The sequence below is a fragment of the Crassostrea angulata genome, chromosome 1 (assembly GCF_025612915.1).
Source record: "Crassostrea angulata isolate pt1a10 chromosome 1, ASM2561291v2, whole genome shotgun sequence".
NCBI classification, from domain to species: Eukaryota; Metazoa; Mollusca; class Bivalvia; order Ostreida; family Ostreidae; genus Magallana; species Magallana angulata.
Genome location: NC_069111.1, coordinates 39,514,265 through 39,530,016, shown reverse-complemented (window position 1 = coordinate 39,530,016; position 15,752 = coordinate 39,514,265). Strand labels below are relative to the sequence as shown.

Here is a 15,752-nt window from a genome sequence, read left to right as displayed (position 1 = left end):
AAGCATGACCCCCGGGGACAAACTACAAAAGTCCGATGATAATCGGCAGCAAATGACCTCAATATATAAACGAGAATTGACCAGAAAACAGATTAATAAACTGATTAAAACACGGACCAGATGGCCCAGTATGTTCAAGATTTTTGTCGGCAGCGTAGACTCACGAGAATATTTAATGTGTGTGTCACAGGTCTTTGTTTTCGCTTTTTAACACCCGTCCCCGTACATCGCACTATCAAAGCAATATTGTGTAAATGACGAAATAATTTTCAACTCAGTGTTTGATATAAAAAAGATATTTTTAAATCCAAATCTAATGATTCATAGACTAACAGAAAGGAGCGGAAGTCGACCAAGTGAAATTTATCACTACTGTTCTTGATAACGAGCGTGAAGTTCATTTACGAAGAAAGATAAAAAAAATATCACGAAGAGATACACCTGGAGAAAGGGGGTTAATCAATAATATATATCATTATCTTTGAAAAGTCTGATATTTAAACTTAGTAATATGTTCAATCTTCGGTAGGAGTTATAAACAGTATACGTGGTTCAACCTGTATGTGGACTAATTAATTGACCAAATACAACCCCGAGGAAACTCAACAGGACAGGTATCTATTTTTTTTTTGTAAAAAAATAAAAGGTTTACAAGCGGGACCGTCACATTTTTTATTCTAAATCTTGAAATAAATTATAAATTAGCTGTCATTTTCATGACCAATCATTTAAAATGGCAAGCTGCTGGACACTGGCAAGATATTTTTATTTTTTGCCCAACAGAGGAAATGAATATTAAAATACATAGTGTGCTTTCAATACTCCTTTATTTTTTGGGAGGAAAAGATTTTTAAAAATTGTTCGTGGTTATTTACTAAATTAAAATAATATGAATAAATATGGTATATAATAGTATGAATTAATAAATTAATCGAATAAGGTTAATAACGATTTCTGGAAAAGTCCTAAATAATATTTTATATATTACTTCGAGGTAATAATATGTTATTCCCTTAATAATCCTATAGTTAATGTGTCTGTTTAGACGGTCCATAAAATATTCGACTAGAGGAGGTACATAAGCGTCAGACAATGTTACAAGTCACTTTAAAAATGAGTTTTTCTAGTGTAGTTTTTACACAATAGAAGCCAAGTTGGCATCATAAAAGCCAAGAGCAAAATCTTTGTGAACACACAGATATACACCAAATTAATCTCTGACTTTTATATTATAATTTTTTATTGCTTGAAAAATTGAACTCCCAGGAGTACTCTCTGTACTTTGATTACTTTTTATCAATGATCGTGTACGTGCGCTATGTACATTGATCTACAGTACTGATTAAAATAAAATACATATCTTGATCAGTTTCAGATTGACTTGTTGTTTATATATATTTAGTTCCCCAGGGCAGTGGCCAGAAACGTGTTGACAATATCGATAATATCGACACATGCAAACTGCAAACAAAAATGTATTTCCTGTGTAGTATTGATATTAAGATTGGGACTGATACATGTACATGTATATGTTTCATGCAATTTCTTTAATAATTCTACGGCATGATAAAGATCCCAAATATATCCAATTTAATCAAAGTCCGGATAACCTTCCGCATGAGAAAACTTATCAAATATTTGGTCAATCTAATTAAAATACGATCCTTCACGCTCCCGTATCTGATATGTCACTGTTAGGCTGTGAAGGATCTACATTTTAATTAGATTAATATTTGGTTAAAGACAGAATCCTCCCGCACGTTTAGTTAATGCTTTTACGATCGCCTGTGATCTAGTACACTAAAACACATCATAACTAACCACCACAGTACCATGCCCCTTCCAGGGCAATAAAAGGGTGATTTTGTGATAGGAGGTGTCAGGACGCGGCGGCTGTCCAGCTTTCTGTGGCTTGATAGAAATATTGCTCTTGTTACTTTTATGGCCCCTGTTTTGGACGCGATTGCTGCAAAGATAGACTTTTTAAAGATTGTTTTCTCTGAATATTCTATTTTCGGTTGACATAGGACTATAAACAAAGCGGGATTTTTTAAATCAAAGAAAATGAATTTGTTTTGCTAATTCAAGGAAATTTGATTCAAATGGTTCATTATCATTCGAAATAAGTTCACTTTAATTCAAGAAACAATAATTTAGTATGCTAGTATATTAAATTTGGGACTGCAAAAAAATTTGATCTTTTTAAATACATGTACAATGCAAACTGATAGAACCATTTTAACAAGACCTTGGACTTTCAGTATGGCGTAGCTATCTATTCTCTGCGTCAAAACAAATTAAAATTGACGCGGTTTCAAGCGAAATATGCACTGATTGCATAGTCTTAGCCTAAAAGCCAGACAAATTTTCTTGATTTCAAAGAGCCATGGCTCTGTGGCTAGCAATGAAATGGACAGGCCTATGTCATGTTGCTGTTTGACACAACTACCCAAAGTCCAAGCTCTTGTTAAAATGGTTCTAATTTTCCAAATACGTTTTTAATCATGTCCATGATCTTAGGAAACAGGACGTCAATATAATGTTTGCGATTGTCGCTCTATAGTGTTATCTATCTAAACAGTTCAGTTTGAAAACTTGTTGTAAACAAGCGTAAAAAACACCTTGTCTTATTCCTCGGAAATGTTCAATGTCCTGTATTGTTCAATTAACATCGCTAAAACAGGAATTTTCGAGAAACTGATATTCGTTACAACGTTCGAACGAATTTTTTCTTGTGATTTCAGGGCAAGTTAAAGTTTATTTGATGCCAGAGCGACGTTTTATTCACGTGTAGCATTAGTACCATAGTTGATTGATCTCATTGACTTAGTGACATGAATATAGATATGTGACGTAAAAAAATCTGTGTGAGAAGACAGAAAATGACAACTCGGTATTACCTTGATTTATAACCATCGTGCGACATTACCAAGACATGGTCAGCGTAAAAAAATGAAAATAAATCTGCGTATTTGCGTTTCTACAGACGCGGTGTAGGGCTGGGGTTAAATGCTGTACGAACAAGGATTTTATTTATTTTTACACACCAAGCACCTTCCTGGTTTCATTTATTGTCATAGTTTGTGCTTTTATTGGGAAGTTAATACTTACAAGTGCTACCAAATCGAACTTTTCTGCCCTAGCAGAAGGAAATGTTATAAATAGGACATCATACCCTGGAGCTGGAAGTAACCCATGGCTGTATTAGCGATATTCGGAGTGTTCGTTTCTTTCTGTGTTCTATTTCATAGTTGTAACGGTAAGTGATTTCAAAAGAGAGAGAGAGAGAGAGAGAGAGAGAGAGAGAGAGAGAGAGAGAGAGAGAGAGAGAGAGGGGGGGGAGAAAAAGAGAGAGAGAGAGAGAGAAAGAGAGAGAGAGAGAGAGTAATACAAGCTACTGCATTTAAACACATTGAATTCATTTGGATCGATTCAATATCATTAGCAGGAATATCAATATACATTGTATGTACATGAATATATTTAGTAAATGCATATAGGATATTCTTAGGTCTTTTTTTGGCTGTTAATATAAGATGTAATTGTTTAAATCAGTAAGGGGGAAACCAAATCTTGATATCGCATTAACCAACATAAAACGATTTCAATAACATGTATATGGACGATATACTTATGTGTATGAGATAAACATGTATATAACCTGCTTTTCTTATTTATGCCAAAAACATGTTCATATGAAAATACTTTAATTTAGATATGAATTATGCCGTACAAATTGAATTAATATTCATTAAAATGACAAAAAATAAAACCGTTTTACTTCTCTATATCACACTTTGTTTTTGGCAAATTTGAAAAAAGGGTCCTTTTCGAGCTTTTTGTTTTGAAAATCAAAAGTCCCCCCCCCCCCCAAAAAAAAAAAAACCAAAAAACAACACAATAAATAAATACATTCACGTTGGTATGTAAATGTATTACATTTGTGTAAGCTATGTGTTATATACACGCATGTCTCTAAACTTTAATTAAAAAGTACAGACGCAAATTAAAATAGCAAAAGTCAAATACATGTACTAGTTATATGTTCAAAAAGAGGGGGAAGTTAAAGATGGAACATAGTCTTGAAATGCGGAAAATCTGTATAAACGCCCAATATATAAACATGTATGTAAGACTTTGTGTTCTAAACGGCAAGTTAAAATATAAAAGGAAAGTGTGCTTCTTAGCGTTGAACTTTTGAAACATTTAAAGTATTTGTTTTTTAAATCAGAATTATTTTTTACGGTTTCCATATAGGTTAGTTTGTTGGTTTGTTAGTTTTTGTGTCCATTTGTATTAAGAAAGATGTGGTAAAAGTTTTTCCTCCAAAAAATCTGTGCATTTCGATATTAATACATGTAAATAACATGTAAATAACAATTCATTATTCATATTTACTCTGCAACTGTGCAGAACAAATTAGAACACATGCACATGTGTATGCATCTGTTTTTAAGAGACTTGGGCATTTCATGTAACTTGTCGTCCCCTTATTCATCAACAAAAGTCAGAACGTTTGCTATTTAAAGGCCAATGTTATGATCGATATTCTCATGAAAATAAAAAATAACATTCTTATTTTTAAATTAAACACATACATTTAATATTTCCCTTAAAAAAATTGTTTTTACAAAAAAATCGAAATACAACGAAACTTAGGTTTAGATAGTGGATTGATGTACATGTAAAATAATAGTCGAAATACACGTTAGGAGTAAAATGATTCTTACATAGGAGTACATGTATATAACTCAAGCAAAACCACTGAACATCGCACTGAACAATGACCTAAACCGTGCATAAATGCGAAATTAAGAAATGAAGTCAAATGCAAATCCCAATTGAGAAAGTTGCGCGATTCTTGACGGACAAACAAACAGACAATTGCAAACACATGATGATAAATCCTAGCAGCAGATTTGTCGCTGTCCGGTATGGAAAAAATGAATCCGATAACATCTTAAAAGACTAATACCTGTAAAAGCGTAATAGGCGAGTCGACTTACAGTTTATCTGCTTAATACGAAAGAATAACGTTTTCACAGAGAGAGTAAGAAGGATAGAGAAAGAAGGATAAAAACGAAAAAAAACAAACATCATGTCTGTGATCTTTTATGGTATAAAAAATGATAGCGACATCACAACGTACATAGAGCGAATGGAAAAACCTGTTCAGAATAAAACAGCGTGAGAGGCCGATGTCCTGGTTGCACTTTGTTCCTTGTAGTCCGGTGTCCAGTGCGAGTCGTTCGACTTTACATAGCGTGCTAAAAACGGAGCGTCAAATGATGAGCGTACCGCATGGTTCAAACCAAAACGCGTGCGATGGACGTTCGAGAAACACTCCGGGGTTTAACATAATGTAAAAGAGACATATAACGCGGCCAGTAATAGCTGGAGAACTGTAAATAGCTTGGGATGACGGGCCGCCAACCCGAATTTCCCGTGGAGCTAATGTTCTGCAGCGGTCAGTAACATTTGAGTATGGGGCTTTGATCCTGCTTATTACATGTGAATGCTTCTTTTTTGTCATGGGTCTGGTGTAGATTAGTTAGATATACAGTCATATTAGAACCATTTTAACAAGACCTTGGACTTTCGGTTGGACATAGCTATCTATTTCTTGCGTCAAAACAAGTTTAAAACGCTGTTTCAAGCGAAATATGCACTGATTCCGTAGTCTTAGCTCAAGATCCAGACTAATCTTGTTGATTTCAAGAACCCAGCAATAAAATACACAGGCCTATGCAATATTGCTGTTTGACACAGCTACCCAAAGTCTAACAAGAGCTCTTTAAAAAAACATATTAACGCAAAGTATATAGGAAAAATATTTGGAGTTTTCCATTTACTAAAACATGTTATTGTTTTGCTTATTATGTAGATCATTAGGACATTCATTTTATATAAATGTAAAGATGTATTGAATGTCAATCACATTAGTAAGTCCTATTTTCTACATAGAATTGCATCAAATGCACATAAAATATTGAACCTTTTTGACCTACATATATTTAGAAGCAAAAAAAATGTTTTAGATGTCGATCTGCCAAGTCTTATTTATATATACAAAGATGATACAGGGAAACTCAATGTGTCGACAGAAGATCGTTTTATGGTTACTGACCGCTTTTAACATCGCTAGGTCACACATCGACTAGCAGGTCACGCACTATGTATTTATGGATGGTTTGATCTTTCATTTACATACTCAAGATCTTTGAGAAAACAAGTACATATAGTGAGATTTTTAGTGTATCAGACAGACCACAAACGCTTGAAGCTTCTAAAAAATCGATCACCATTCTTTAATTTAACTATAAACAGTATCACAACATAAGAACCTCAGATGTTTTTATTGCTCAGAATACATTTATGATTGTTGTATTACAGGTCATGTTGACTGTCCGCAGATTTGCAACACAAATATCTTTGCGTCCATTTTGGAACTCCAGAATCACACCTTCTGTGACTGGAGAATTACACCCCTCAATACAACAGTGTCCGTCAGCATTAACAAGGAAGCATGTGACCAAGGCGTCTATGTAAGTTGTCTCAAATAACTGGTGGTAGAAAAGTCCATCACCAAACGCTAATAATTATACATTATATGTATAAAAGACACAATTTTTGCTCTTACACCTTTCCCATAAACACATCCTGGAATTCGAATTGCATGAACTGTGAAATGAATAACGCAGAGTTCGGTGCACGCATATTTCACTGTAGTGTCCGTGTCATGTTGTAAATTTTGAATTTACCGGGTGGCAGTAAATACAAAATTTACAACATGACATCCGTCTGATCAATACCCCCAGTACACAGACAATTCAAACGAACAAACAATGCAACAGATAATTTAAAACTTGGAAAATGTAAATCCCAAAACGCTTTGTGAAGTTTACGTTTATAAAATGTGTTACCTTTTCTTTTCCTAGTTGTCAAATGACAAAAAGTTTGAAAACATCGTCTGGAATTCAACGAACTGCTCAAAAACTGACAATACAACTGTTCTGACGGGAGAAACAATCTACATAAGAACAAATACGACATCGCCGCCCAATTCAATACTTGTCTCAAACTACGGTAAAGTTTTCACCTACTCTCTCTGATACCATAACTCCTGTTTGTACATGTACATGAAGCATCGTACATTTGCAGGTAGAGCGACAAGATACACATGACAATGCGTAGAATTGAGTTGGCTTGTATCTTCTTTTACATGCCATATTTCACCTCAAAAAGGGAATAGTTTACAAGAAATTGAAATGAAGCATTTCAAACCCAATGTATTTCTTTGTCCAATGTGATTTAACAAAAATACATCATGGAAATTTAAAATATTTGAAAGGATCACAGAGTAATCGAACTGAAAGCTTATTACAGGCATGTGTAAACACTTTACAATGAAGAAAATTTAGCCAGGTTAAAAAAACCCCTTATTAATTATTATACCAGGTGACAGGATATGGAATTATTTCTTTAAAAATGTTTAATCTGTACATTGTTTTACAGAATGTGGTACAAGCTCTACAAACCTAACCGGAAGCTTCGTCGTTGGCTTACCGGAAGTTCAGGTTCTCTTAACACCACTCACATGCAAATATACTATATCGTTACCAAAGTATTACACAGTCGACCTAAGGATAGACACTCTATTGCTTCAGGAAGAGGACGTGTTAATGGTTTGTTTTTTTCTGGCTTTTCGGAGTGTTCAGAAATAATCATTTTCTGGTTAAAGCAGAAAAATCTGAAATATGGCAAGCAGAATATTTCTCTCTCTCTCTCTCTCTCTCTCTCTCTCTCTCTCTCTCTCTCTCTCTGTTGAACATATCCAAACGTATAATTGTTTGTATGTATGTATACATATCGGCTTTTTTTTAGTTACGGGACATGCATTCGGAAATTCAGAAGATGGTTGGAACAGCCAGGAATAGGTCATTGCGGGTGATGAATTCTTCATACGCAGAGATACTTTTCAAGCCTTGTGTTGGATGTGGGCGTACGTCCCCTAGTAAAATCAAAATTTCTTGGTCATGTAAGTAAGCAGTACTATTATGACTTACTTTTTTTGGAACAATGGTCATATATGAAGGAGAAAAAGGAGATGAATATATCTTGTATATATAATTATATGGTTCACATAAAAGATTTTGTTCTGGTAGTGAACTTGTATATATCGCCAATACTCCAGGTGACTGTGATGTTACGACACAAATTTAGTTATCATGATTGAACTTATAAAACTCAACCTTTTTTGGTGTAATGAGTTTGCTGTACATGTTTGATGGTTTGAAAATGAAAAGATGTGTTATTATGATAAGAGTTTACACGTATAAGCGTGTTCTTTCTTTAAGAAGTAACAAAACATTATATGAAAGCTAAAAATGTCTTCTGATGATATGCAAATAAAAAAAGAAAAAAATCTATAAAAAAAAAAAAAGGATTGATTTTAGAAACGTAGCAATTTATACTCGATTTATGTGTGATATCAGATTCGGAATTTGAGATAAATATTTCAATTAAACATTATGGTTTAACATGCAATTATAACATTTAATTAACAGCATTAACAAATATTACCAACCAACACATCTGCCCCCAGCCATTTAAATTAAATAAAAATAAGATTTTAAAGGTTATATGGAAATGTAAATGTGACTTCCTTAATTTATTATATTTCTTATTGTCTATTTTAATTGATGAATTTGGGGAAATGAAATATCTAATCGAATAAACCGGTTAAGGTAAAAAACTGCAACTTATATTGTAGGTCATGGTTATTCTGCGGTGAATGGTGAATGCATTGATTACCTTGTTATGTTCTGGTTGTCTGCACTTTTTATGACCCGTAGAGAATACTTAATATAATTATGAGTCATTGTCTATACAATGTACATGTAATATTCATCCTTTATGATAACAAAGATTTAAGCAAATGCCAATTTCTCTCTTAATATTTGACTCATAGTGAATATAAAATGTTATGAACTTATTATAGTTATTCATAAAGATATATATTATAAATACAATTTTGGTGATCATGTAGACAGCATGAGCGGATCATGTTTTTTTCCTAGAAGTTTGGCGGTTTGAGGGGATAATTTTGTTTGCCCGTGGGTGGGATGTGGGTCAAAGTTCTATTTTGGGTAAATTTACTGTGAGCTTTTGATAAGTTTGAATTTGCATGGGATTTGGGGGTTCGAAACCCTCACTTTCCCCTAAATCCGCGCATGGTCTCCGAAAAGAAGAAAGAGATAATTATACTGTTCATGTCTGTTATAGACTGTGGGGGAGTGTTCGAAGAAAATGACAACATTACAGCATCCATCGGAGGAAGCGACACGGAAATTAATGTCAATTGTTTATTTTTACTGAAATCCAGTGTCACCGATTCGTTGGCATTCCGTCTTGAAAACTACTCACAATTTACAACAACATGTCGGAATGACTTTTTGCAGGTTTGCAATATAAATTAATTTCGAACAAATTATGAATTTAAAATTGAGTGACATTCGTGAATTGCTTTTTTAACCAGACAAACGTTTTGCACGTATTTTAAATTCACGTAACGCAAGCCAATTTACAATATAACTGCAAAGACAGAATTGGACAGCATATGTAGATAGAAATCTACGCTATAACAGCGTAAACAGATATATTGTATAGACAGAGCATTCTATCGTAGCCCGTGTACACCTTACATACTATCTTTAATTGCAGATATACGATGGAGCACACGCGGATGCCAATCTCCTGAATCAGTACTGTAATACCTCCTCTAACGACCTGGTCTATTCTTCAACCAATCAGCTAGTGTTTAGACTCGCATCAAAGTCTTTAAAACAACCAATCAATTTATCAGGAAAAATTCTACAAAGAAGAGGTAACTAACCAACCATTCTCTTTTGGTAAACATCTTACACTGCTTATATATTGCAAACATGTTAGAGAACATGTTTGAATATTTAGAAAAATTACAATTCTAATTTAGCCTTGATCAAGTAACATTGTTTCCGTTTTGATCATTTTTAGATTGCGGAAAGAAAGATTACTTCCATCAAGGGGAAATAGTTAGTCCTATTGACCCCCTTTCTGTGTCCTGTCGGTATACAGTTACCACTCAAGAACAGAGTAGAATATGGCTTGTGTTTACAAATGTTACGTTACCTTCAAGAACTAACGGACATTGTTCTGACTATCTTCAGGCAGGTCATTTATTTCTAAACATTTTTTTTCTTCAATTTTTATAAATGCATTCATGTCCATGCAATTTTCAAGGAAGAGAAATGTATTGGAATTTAACGGAAGAAAAATAGTACTAGTATGCAGAAATTTAGAAACGATACGGGCGTTTTATCTTAAAAACAAATTCATGTTGTACTTGTAGGTAACCGATACCATTAGTGGAAAGGCACATCGGTACTGTGGTGCCAACATTCCAACACAACAGCTGATGTCCGGAAACAAAGTTCTCATTTCGTTTTACACCAATGGAAACTCGGATCACATGAATTCTAGATTTCGAATTCAGTTTACAGGTAAACAGTTATGAATAAATTTTATCTGCTTTATATCGTCACGGTATTGCTAGAGATGAACGACAAAGAAATACATGTATGACTTAGTTCAATACTTGTTTGCATTATGTTTTGCAGAATGTGGGGGTCTGCTTTCGGGGTTCTCGGGGACAATCGCTAGTTTGTGGGACACTCCAGATTTAATTTCTGAGGAGAGATGTGCCTGGGAAATCAATACTCCTGGTGGAAAAACCCTGTATCTTAGAACGAATGAAAACTTTGCCCATCCTTGCAACGATTCTATAAAGGTATATATTATACAAAAAATGGCTTCTCTTTCCATAAACTTTTGATTCAAAGAAAAGGAAAGGAAATTAATAATTCATGTATATTTAGAACCAAACCCTAATTTTCATCCAATCAGCAAGCGAAATAGCTTCTTCACAGTCATGTGACATCTAAACATTTGCTGATTGGGCTTCATTGACAGACATGTATCAGAAACATGTATGGAGGATGAAAATATTGTCCTTTACTGTATTTTAATTTATCAAAGTAAATCAAAGTTAGTTTTCACAATGTAAGATAATATAAAATTTAGTAAACGTCATTATCAGCATCAACATCATATTAACGTTGCATTTTTATGGTGATAGTTGAAAGATACAACAGGAAATGATACAGAAAAACTTTGTAGTAACACGTCAGACGTTGTACGGTTGTCTGGGAGATACTTTTTAGAGACCACTTCCATTTTTCCAGCGTTGTCATGGATAGGTAAGTATGTGTTAATATTGTTAAACATGATTTTTAAAATTTTCTTTTGATAACCATATTAGTTTTGATTTGATCAATATTTTTCATTACTACTTGCAGCGTGTGGTGCGGTCGAGAGCCACAAGAGAGGACATTACTCTGTTGACCTTGATATCTACCGGGATATTAATGAAAGTTGTCCACTGATACTGGACGATAGCAGTATTGAAAGCTTTATCATAACAATAGAGATAATGGATACAAACTGTTCCGTCGACATCCAGGTACTGAGGCATAAACGACATATAGGTAGATTAATTGATCGAGAATAAAACTACATCGAAATCAGTCGAATGAAATGTTGTCTCTCTCTGATACATTGTACACGTATCACGTTGCGATTAATCTAATCTTTCCCAAATTAAATCGTCTCTATTTATACAAACATCAATTGGCATCTGAAGATGGCAAATGTACGTTGCATCTATACTTGTAAATGTGTTGAGTCATTGAATTTATAAATTGCTATAAAATGTTTACTTTTTATTCATTTTGGCCCAGATAAACAATTTAATGTATAACTTAGAAGAGGGGAGCATATCGAATTTGCAGTTTCAAACTCCTGTGTCGATTGAATTTCCCAAATCGGCGTCTTGCATCAGCAGCAGAGAAAATAATGCTAAAATTTTCTGGGAAGGTAAGAGAAGTTAATAAAGATACAGTGTTACAATGTAAGTAAGTTTCTGTTTTGCCAAACCGTACCCTCAATAACCCCTTCACACCACTTAAATTTATCCATAAGACAGAGCAGGTAAACTTGACGGTCATGAACAGCATATATTGGCCAACTTTGTGGAAAAGCGATTGATAGGCGAGTGAGAACCATTTGTGGCAATTAACAAGATTATATTGTAAAAAAAAAAAATAAACGTAAAAGGAAAATTGAATGGGAGATATAATCAGCCGGGTTTGGAAAGCTTTTTAAAATTTCATTCATTTAATTTATTCTCTGTTTATCTCGTTTTCAAGCTAAAACACATGGACCAAGACATTGGGTCGTTCATTAGAATCTTTTAATATTAACATGCATCACAAACGTATTTAATAAGTATATGAAATAAAGAACCTTGCTTTATTCCTATAGCCTGTAACCAGACTTTCACCAATCACAGCGGTACGTTTGCATCCCCTGGCTACCCGGATGAATACTACAAAAACATCTCGTGTGATTACACTATTGCAGCACCGCATGGCCATCAGATATTTCTTTCTTTTCTGGACTTTGATGTTGGCAAATCAAATAATGAAAAGAAATGTGGTGGAGATAGGGTTGAGGTACTTTTTTTCCTTTTTTTTTTTAAAACAAAATTCATGAAATTGGACGATTATAAAAATCAGATCTCACTTTATAATCAAATTGTAAGTAGGATCGAAAACAATAGAAAACTAACGATGATTAAATACTCTTTTGATATTTGTACTATATAGAACCATTGAATAAAAGTATTAAGAGGGCTTGATGGTCGTCGCCTTTTTTTTCAGAGTATTTTAATTTCCTTAAAAGAAGAGCTCTGTCTAAAGATATAGGAAAATGATCAAATTTTAAAGCTGATATATTTGAATTTATTCTTTACTACCTGTGAATGTTAGTTTATTGGTTAGGTTAAACCAGTTCATGGCCAGAATATCACATGGCAAAGTTAAAGAGAGATCTGATGGTGAATTTGTTGACCACCCAGCCATCTTAATAAATTAATACAATGTCACCTGTAAAAGAGTATCTATATACTGTACCTTGCTTGAGATCCCCAGTAAAGTTTAACTTGTCTCAATAGATTTTCGCTGAAGCTGACGTAGACATCCATTGTGGGAGAAAAGACAATGACGAGTTGTTTCAAATTCTGAGCGCTGGACAGGTGCTGATCGTTCGATTCGTGTCCACCGGAAATCAGGAGCGGAAGTTTAAAGGATTCCGAGTTTCTTATGACGTTTTAAAAACCGGTACTTTAAGTTCTTCTTGTATGTTTTCAATCATTTCCCCGAAAATTAATTTTTTTACGTTAAATGGTCGTTTATCAAAAAAAGTTCTAGACAAATATGTCTCTATTTAATAATATTTTATAAAATCACTGCATGTATTTTTATGTTTTCTACAGTGCCACATCTACCACCCACTGTGGATCGCTCTAAGTCCGATTTTCATGAACTGAAGCAGGGTCTTCTGTCATATAGTAAGATATTGAATAGTTTAACACTGTTAGTAACAAGGGGGAGATAGTGGTCAAATTGCGATATGAAGTTTTGAATAGTTATATTGTAAACAACTATCAAGGGTGACAGCTGGTCCTGATCAAATCTATAGAATTTCAGTTTCGCCCAGGTTTCCTGTTATATTTCAAAAGTTATCTCGCTATATATTAATGTTTTGCAGGAAAAAAACATTATGCCCCCAAGCATTAGTCTTGTGAAGGAATTCACTGTTTCAAAATTATTAACGCATTTTATATCGATTTACGAATGAAATTGTATCATCATGCACTGTGGATATTTAAATAATGATATTCAGAAAATACATGTCAAACATTAAACTCATAGTCATAGTTTAACTTTAATCCAATTAGATACCTGTTAAATTCGAATCTAAAATCCAATTTACAAGTTGGATTATTTCTCGAAATATGATTCATTTCAGAATTTTGATATCTCTTTTTAGTATTGAAAGTAAGCTTAACTGCCCTAACTGCGCACATCTGGGAATAATGATAATTTTTTTCTAAGTGATACAAAGACTTCATAACCAAAAACCGATCTTTAAAGGTTTGTAGAGGTTTTTAGAAAACTGTCCATGTGGTATGCTTTACTGATTTCAATTACAGTTGTATCATTATCTAAATTCTGAACTCCTGTATATAGGAACAACCCTTGCAACCACGGTGGCTATGGGGATCTGCATTGGAGTGTTAATCTTTATTGTTATAGCCCTCTCTGGATTTCTTGTCCGGCAACGGTAATTTTACCTTAAGTTCAGTTAATAGTCAGATATAAGTTTAGTGGAATTTTATACAAGATAATATGGTACATCTACAACTTAATGATATTCAAAATTACATAATGGAAACTGTTAAATCTACGATTGCTGATTTTCAGGAAACGCAAAGGTTATCACAACCCAGTCCTCCCTCAAGCATCTAACGCATCGACTACTAACATGAATGGAAACGTAAGAAAGCAAGCCTATATAAAAAAGAAAGACTCTAATAGTTTATCAACACCTACTCTTAAGACAAGTCGGATTTCGTCTGTCGCCAACGGACAGGAGAAACCAGACACGGATAAAGCAGCCGACAAAACAGAGGACGGAGTGTATAATCATCTACACGAACAAGCAACTAAACAAAATCCTAAATCGAAAAACGATAATTATTCGGATGTCAGTTTTGAAAATAAAGAGTATAGTAAATGTGGGTATATTGAGAGAAACAGCGTCATTATAGGTGATAACGAGTACGGCACTTCGAACACCCTTCCAAAGAAACCCCCTGGTGAGGTTGATGGGGTTACATCTATGTATGAGTTCACCAAAATTTCAGACATGTCTCCAGATGTGATCAGGACCGAAAATGAAAACGAACGGGGTATAATTAGTGATACTCGGAAACGTTCTACAGAAAAAGACATCATGGGTGATGAACAAGACTCTAAAGCGCAAGTAGCGGAAAAATCGCAGAGTTCGAGCCAAAGTACCGAAAACAGAAAGACAAAGAAAGAAAAGTGTTCTAATGAGAAAACGGACAGCGAAGATGTTGGAAGTTTAAATAAAAGTAGTGAAAACAAAAAGACGAAGAAAAGAAAAGTTTCTAACGAGAAAACAGTCCCGGACAGTGTTTATAGTAATCTTGATAGAAACAGTAATGAGTATGGAAATTGGAAAGAAATAAGTGAACACCTCAAACCGAAGGACTCCAATTCTCAGGGAGAGGACAAATTGTATTCCAATACTGAAACAATTTACAGCAATAATCCGACGGAGGAGATTTATTCCAACACCAGCAGTAATCTGTAAATTACTGGACCTGCATGTACATGTATTTTTCACTGCATAGTGATTACAATTGTTTAATATACCATGTACCATTAACCATGTATTATTGTGTTGCAAAGGACAGTCTGTTTCTCAATTGACGTTTGTTAAGAACTACGTTCCTTTCATTGATATATTTGCATGTTATACATGAAGTTAAATCATCAATGTCAAGGAATCTCATATATCTATATTTGTAATCAGAATTTTGTTGTACAGTTATAAGATATTTAGTATATATTAAAGTATACGATGCAAAGTGTACATGAACGAGATAGTTAAAACTCTATGTTGCTGTTTTTCTTTCGTCTCATTGTTTTTTTTTATAATAAAGTAGAAAAAACAAACATTTTGTAATCGATTTTAATATACTGAAACAATTTTTAAACAAATAA

The 15,752-nt window shown here is 33.9% G+C and overlaps 1 protein-coding gene across 1 annotated transcript; it reads left to right on the top strand.

Moving 5' to 3' along the window:
• Positions 1-2,600: 2,600 nt before the first annotated feature.
• LOC128162723 (cubilin-like) lies at positions 2,601-15,702 on the top strand. The gene is made up of 18 exons (XM_052826014.1): positions 2,601-3,259; positions 6,394-6,545; positions 6,939-7,086; positions 7,516-7,685; positions 7,885-8,038; positions 9,286-9,461; positions 9,724-9,886; positions 10,036-10,208; positions 10,391-10,541; positions 10,659-10,828; positions 11,177-11,297; positions 11,397-11,560; positions 11,838-11,973; positions 12,421-12,611; positions 13,112-13,277; positions 13,433-13,507; positions 14,190-14,283; positions 14,424-15,702. Exons 1-18 carry the CDS (start codon positions 3,196-3,198, stop codon positions 15,337-15,339), a joined length of 3,384 nt encoding a protein of 1,127 aa, XP_052681974.1. The 5' UTR covers positions 2,601-3,195; the 3' UTR covers positions 15,340-15,702.
• The last annotated feature ends 50 nt before the right edge of the window (positions 15,703-15,752 follow it).

Excerpts from the sequence above, each read along its gene's own strand:
- LOC128162723 (XM_052826014.1), top strand. The coding sequence starts at position 3,196 with ATGGCTGTATTAGCGATATTCGGAGTGTTCGTTTCTTTCTGTGTTCTA. Across the intron at positions 7,087-7,515 it reads AATACTTGTCTCAAACTACG|AATGTGGTACAAGCTCTACA; the intron begins GTAAAGTTTTCA and ends ATTGTTTTACAG. Across the intron at positions 13,278-13,432 it reads TTATGACGTTTTAAAAACCG|TGCCACATCTACCACCCACT; the intron begins GTACTTTAAGTT and ends TGTTTTCTACAG.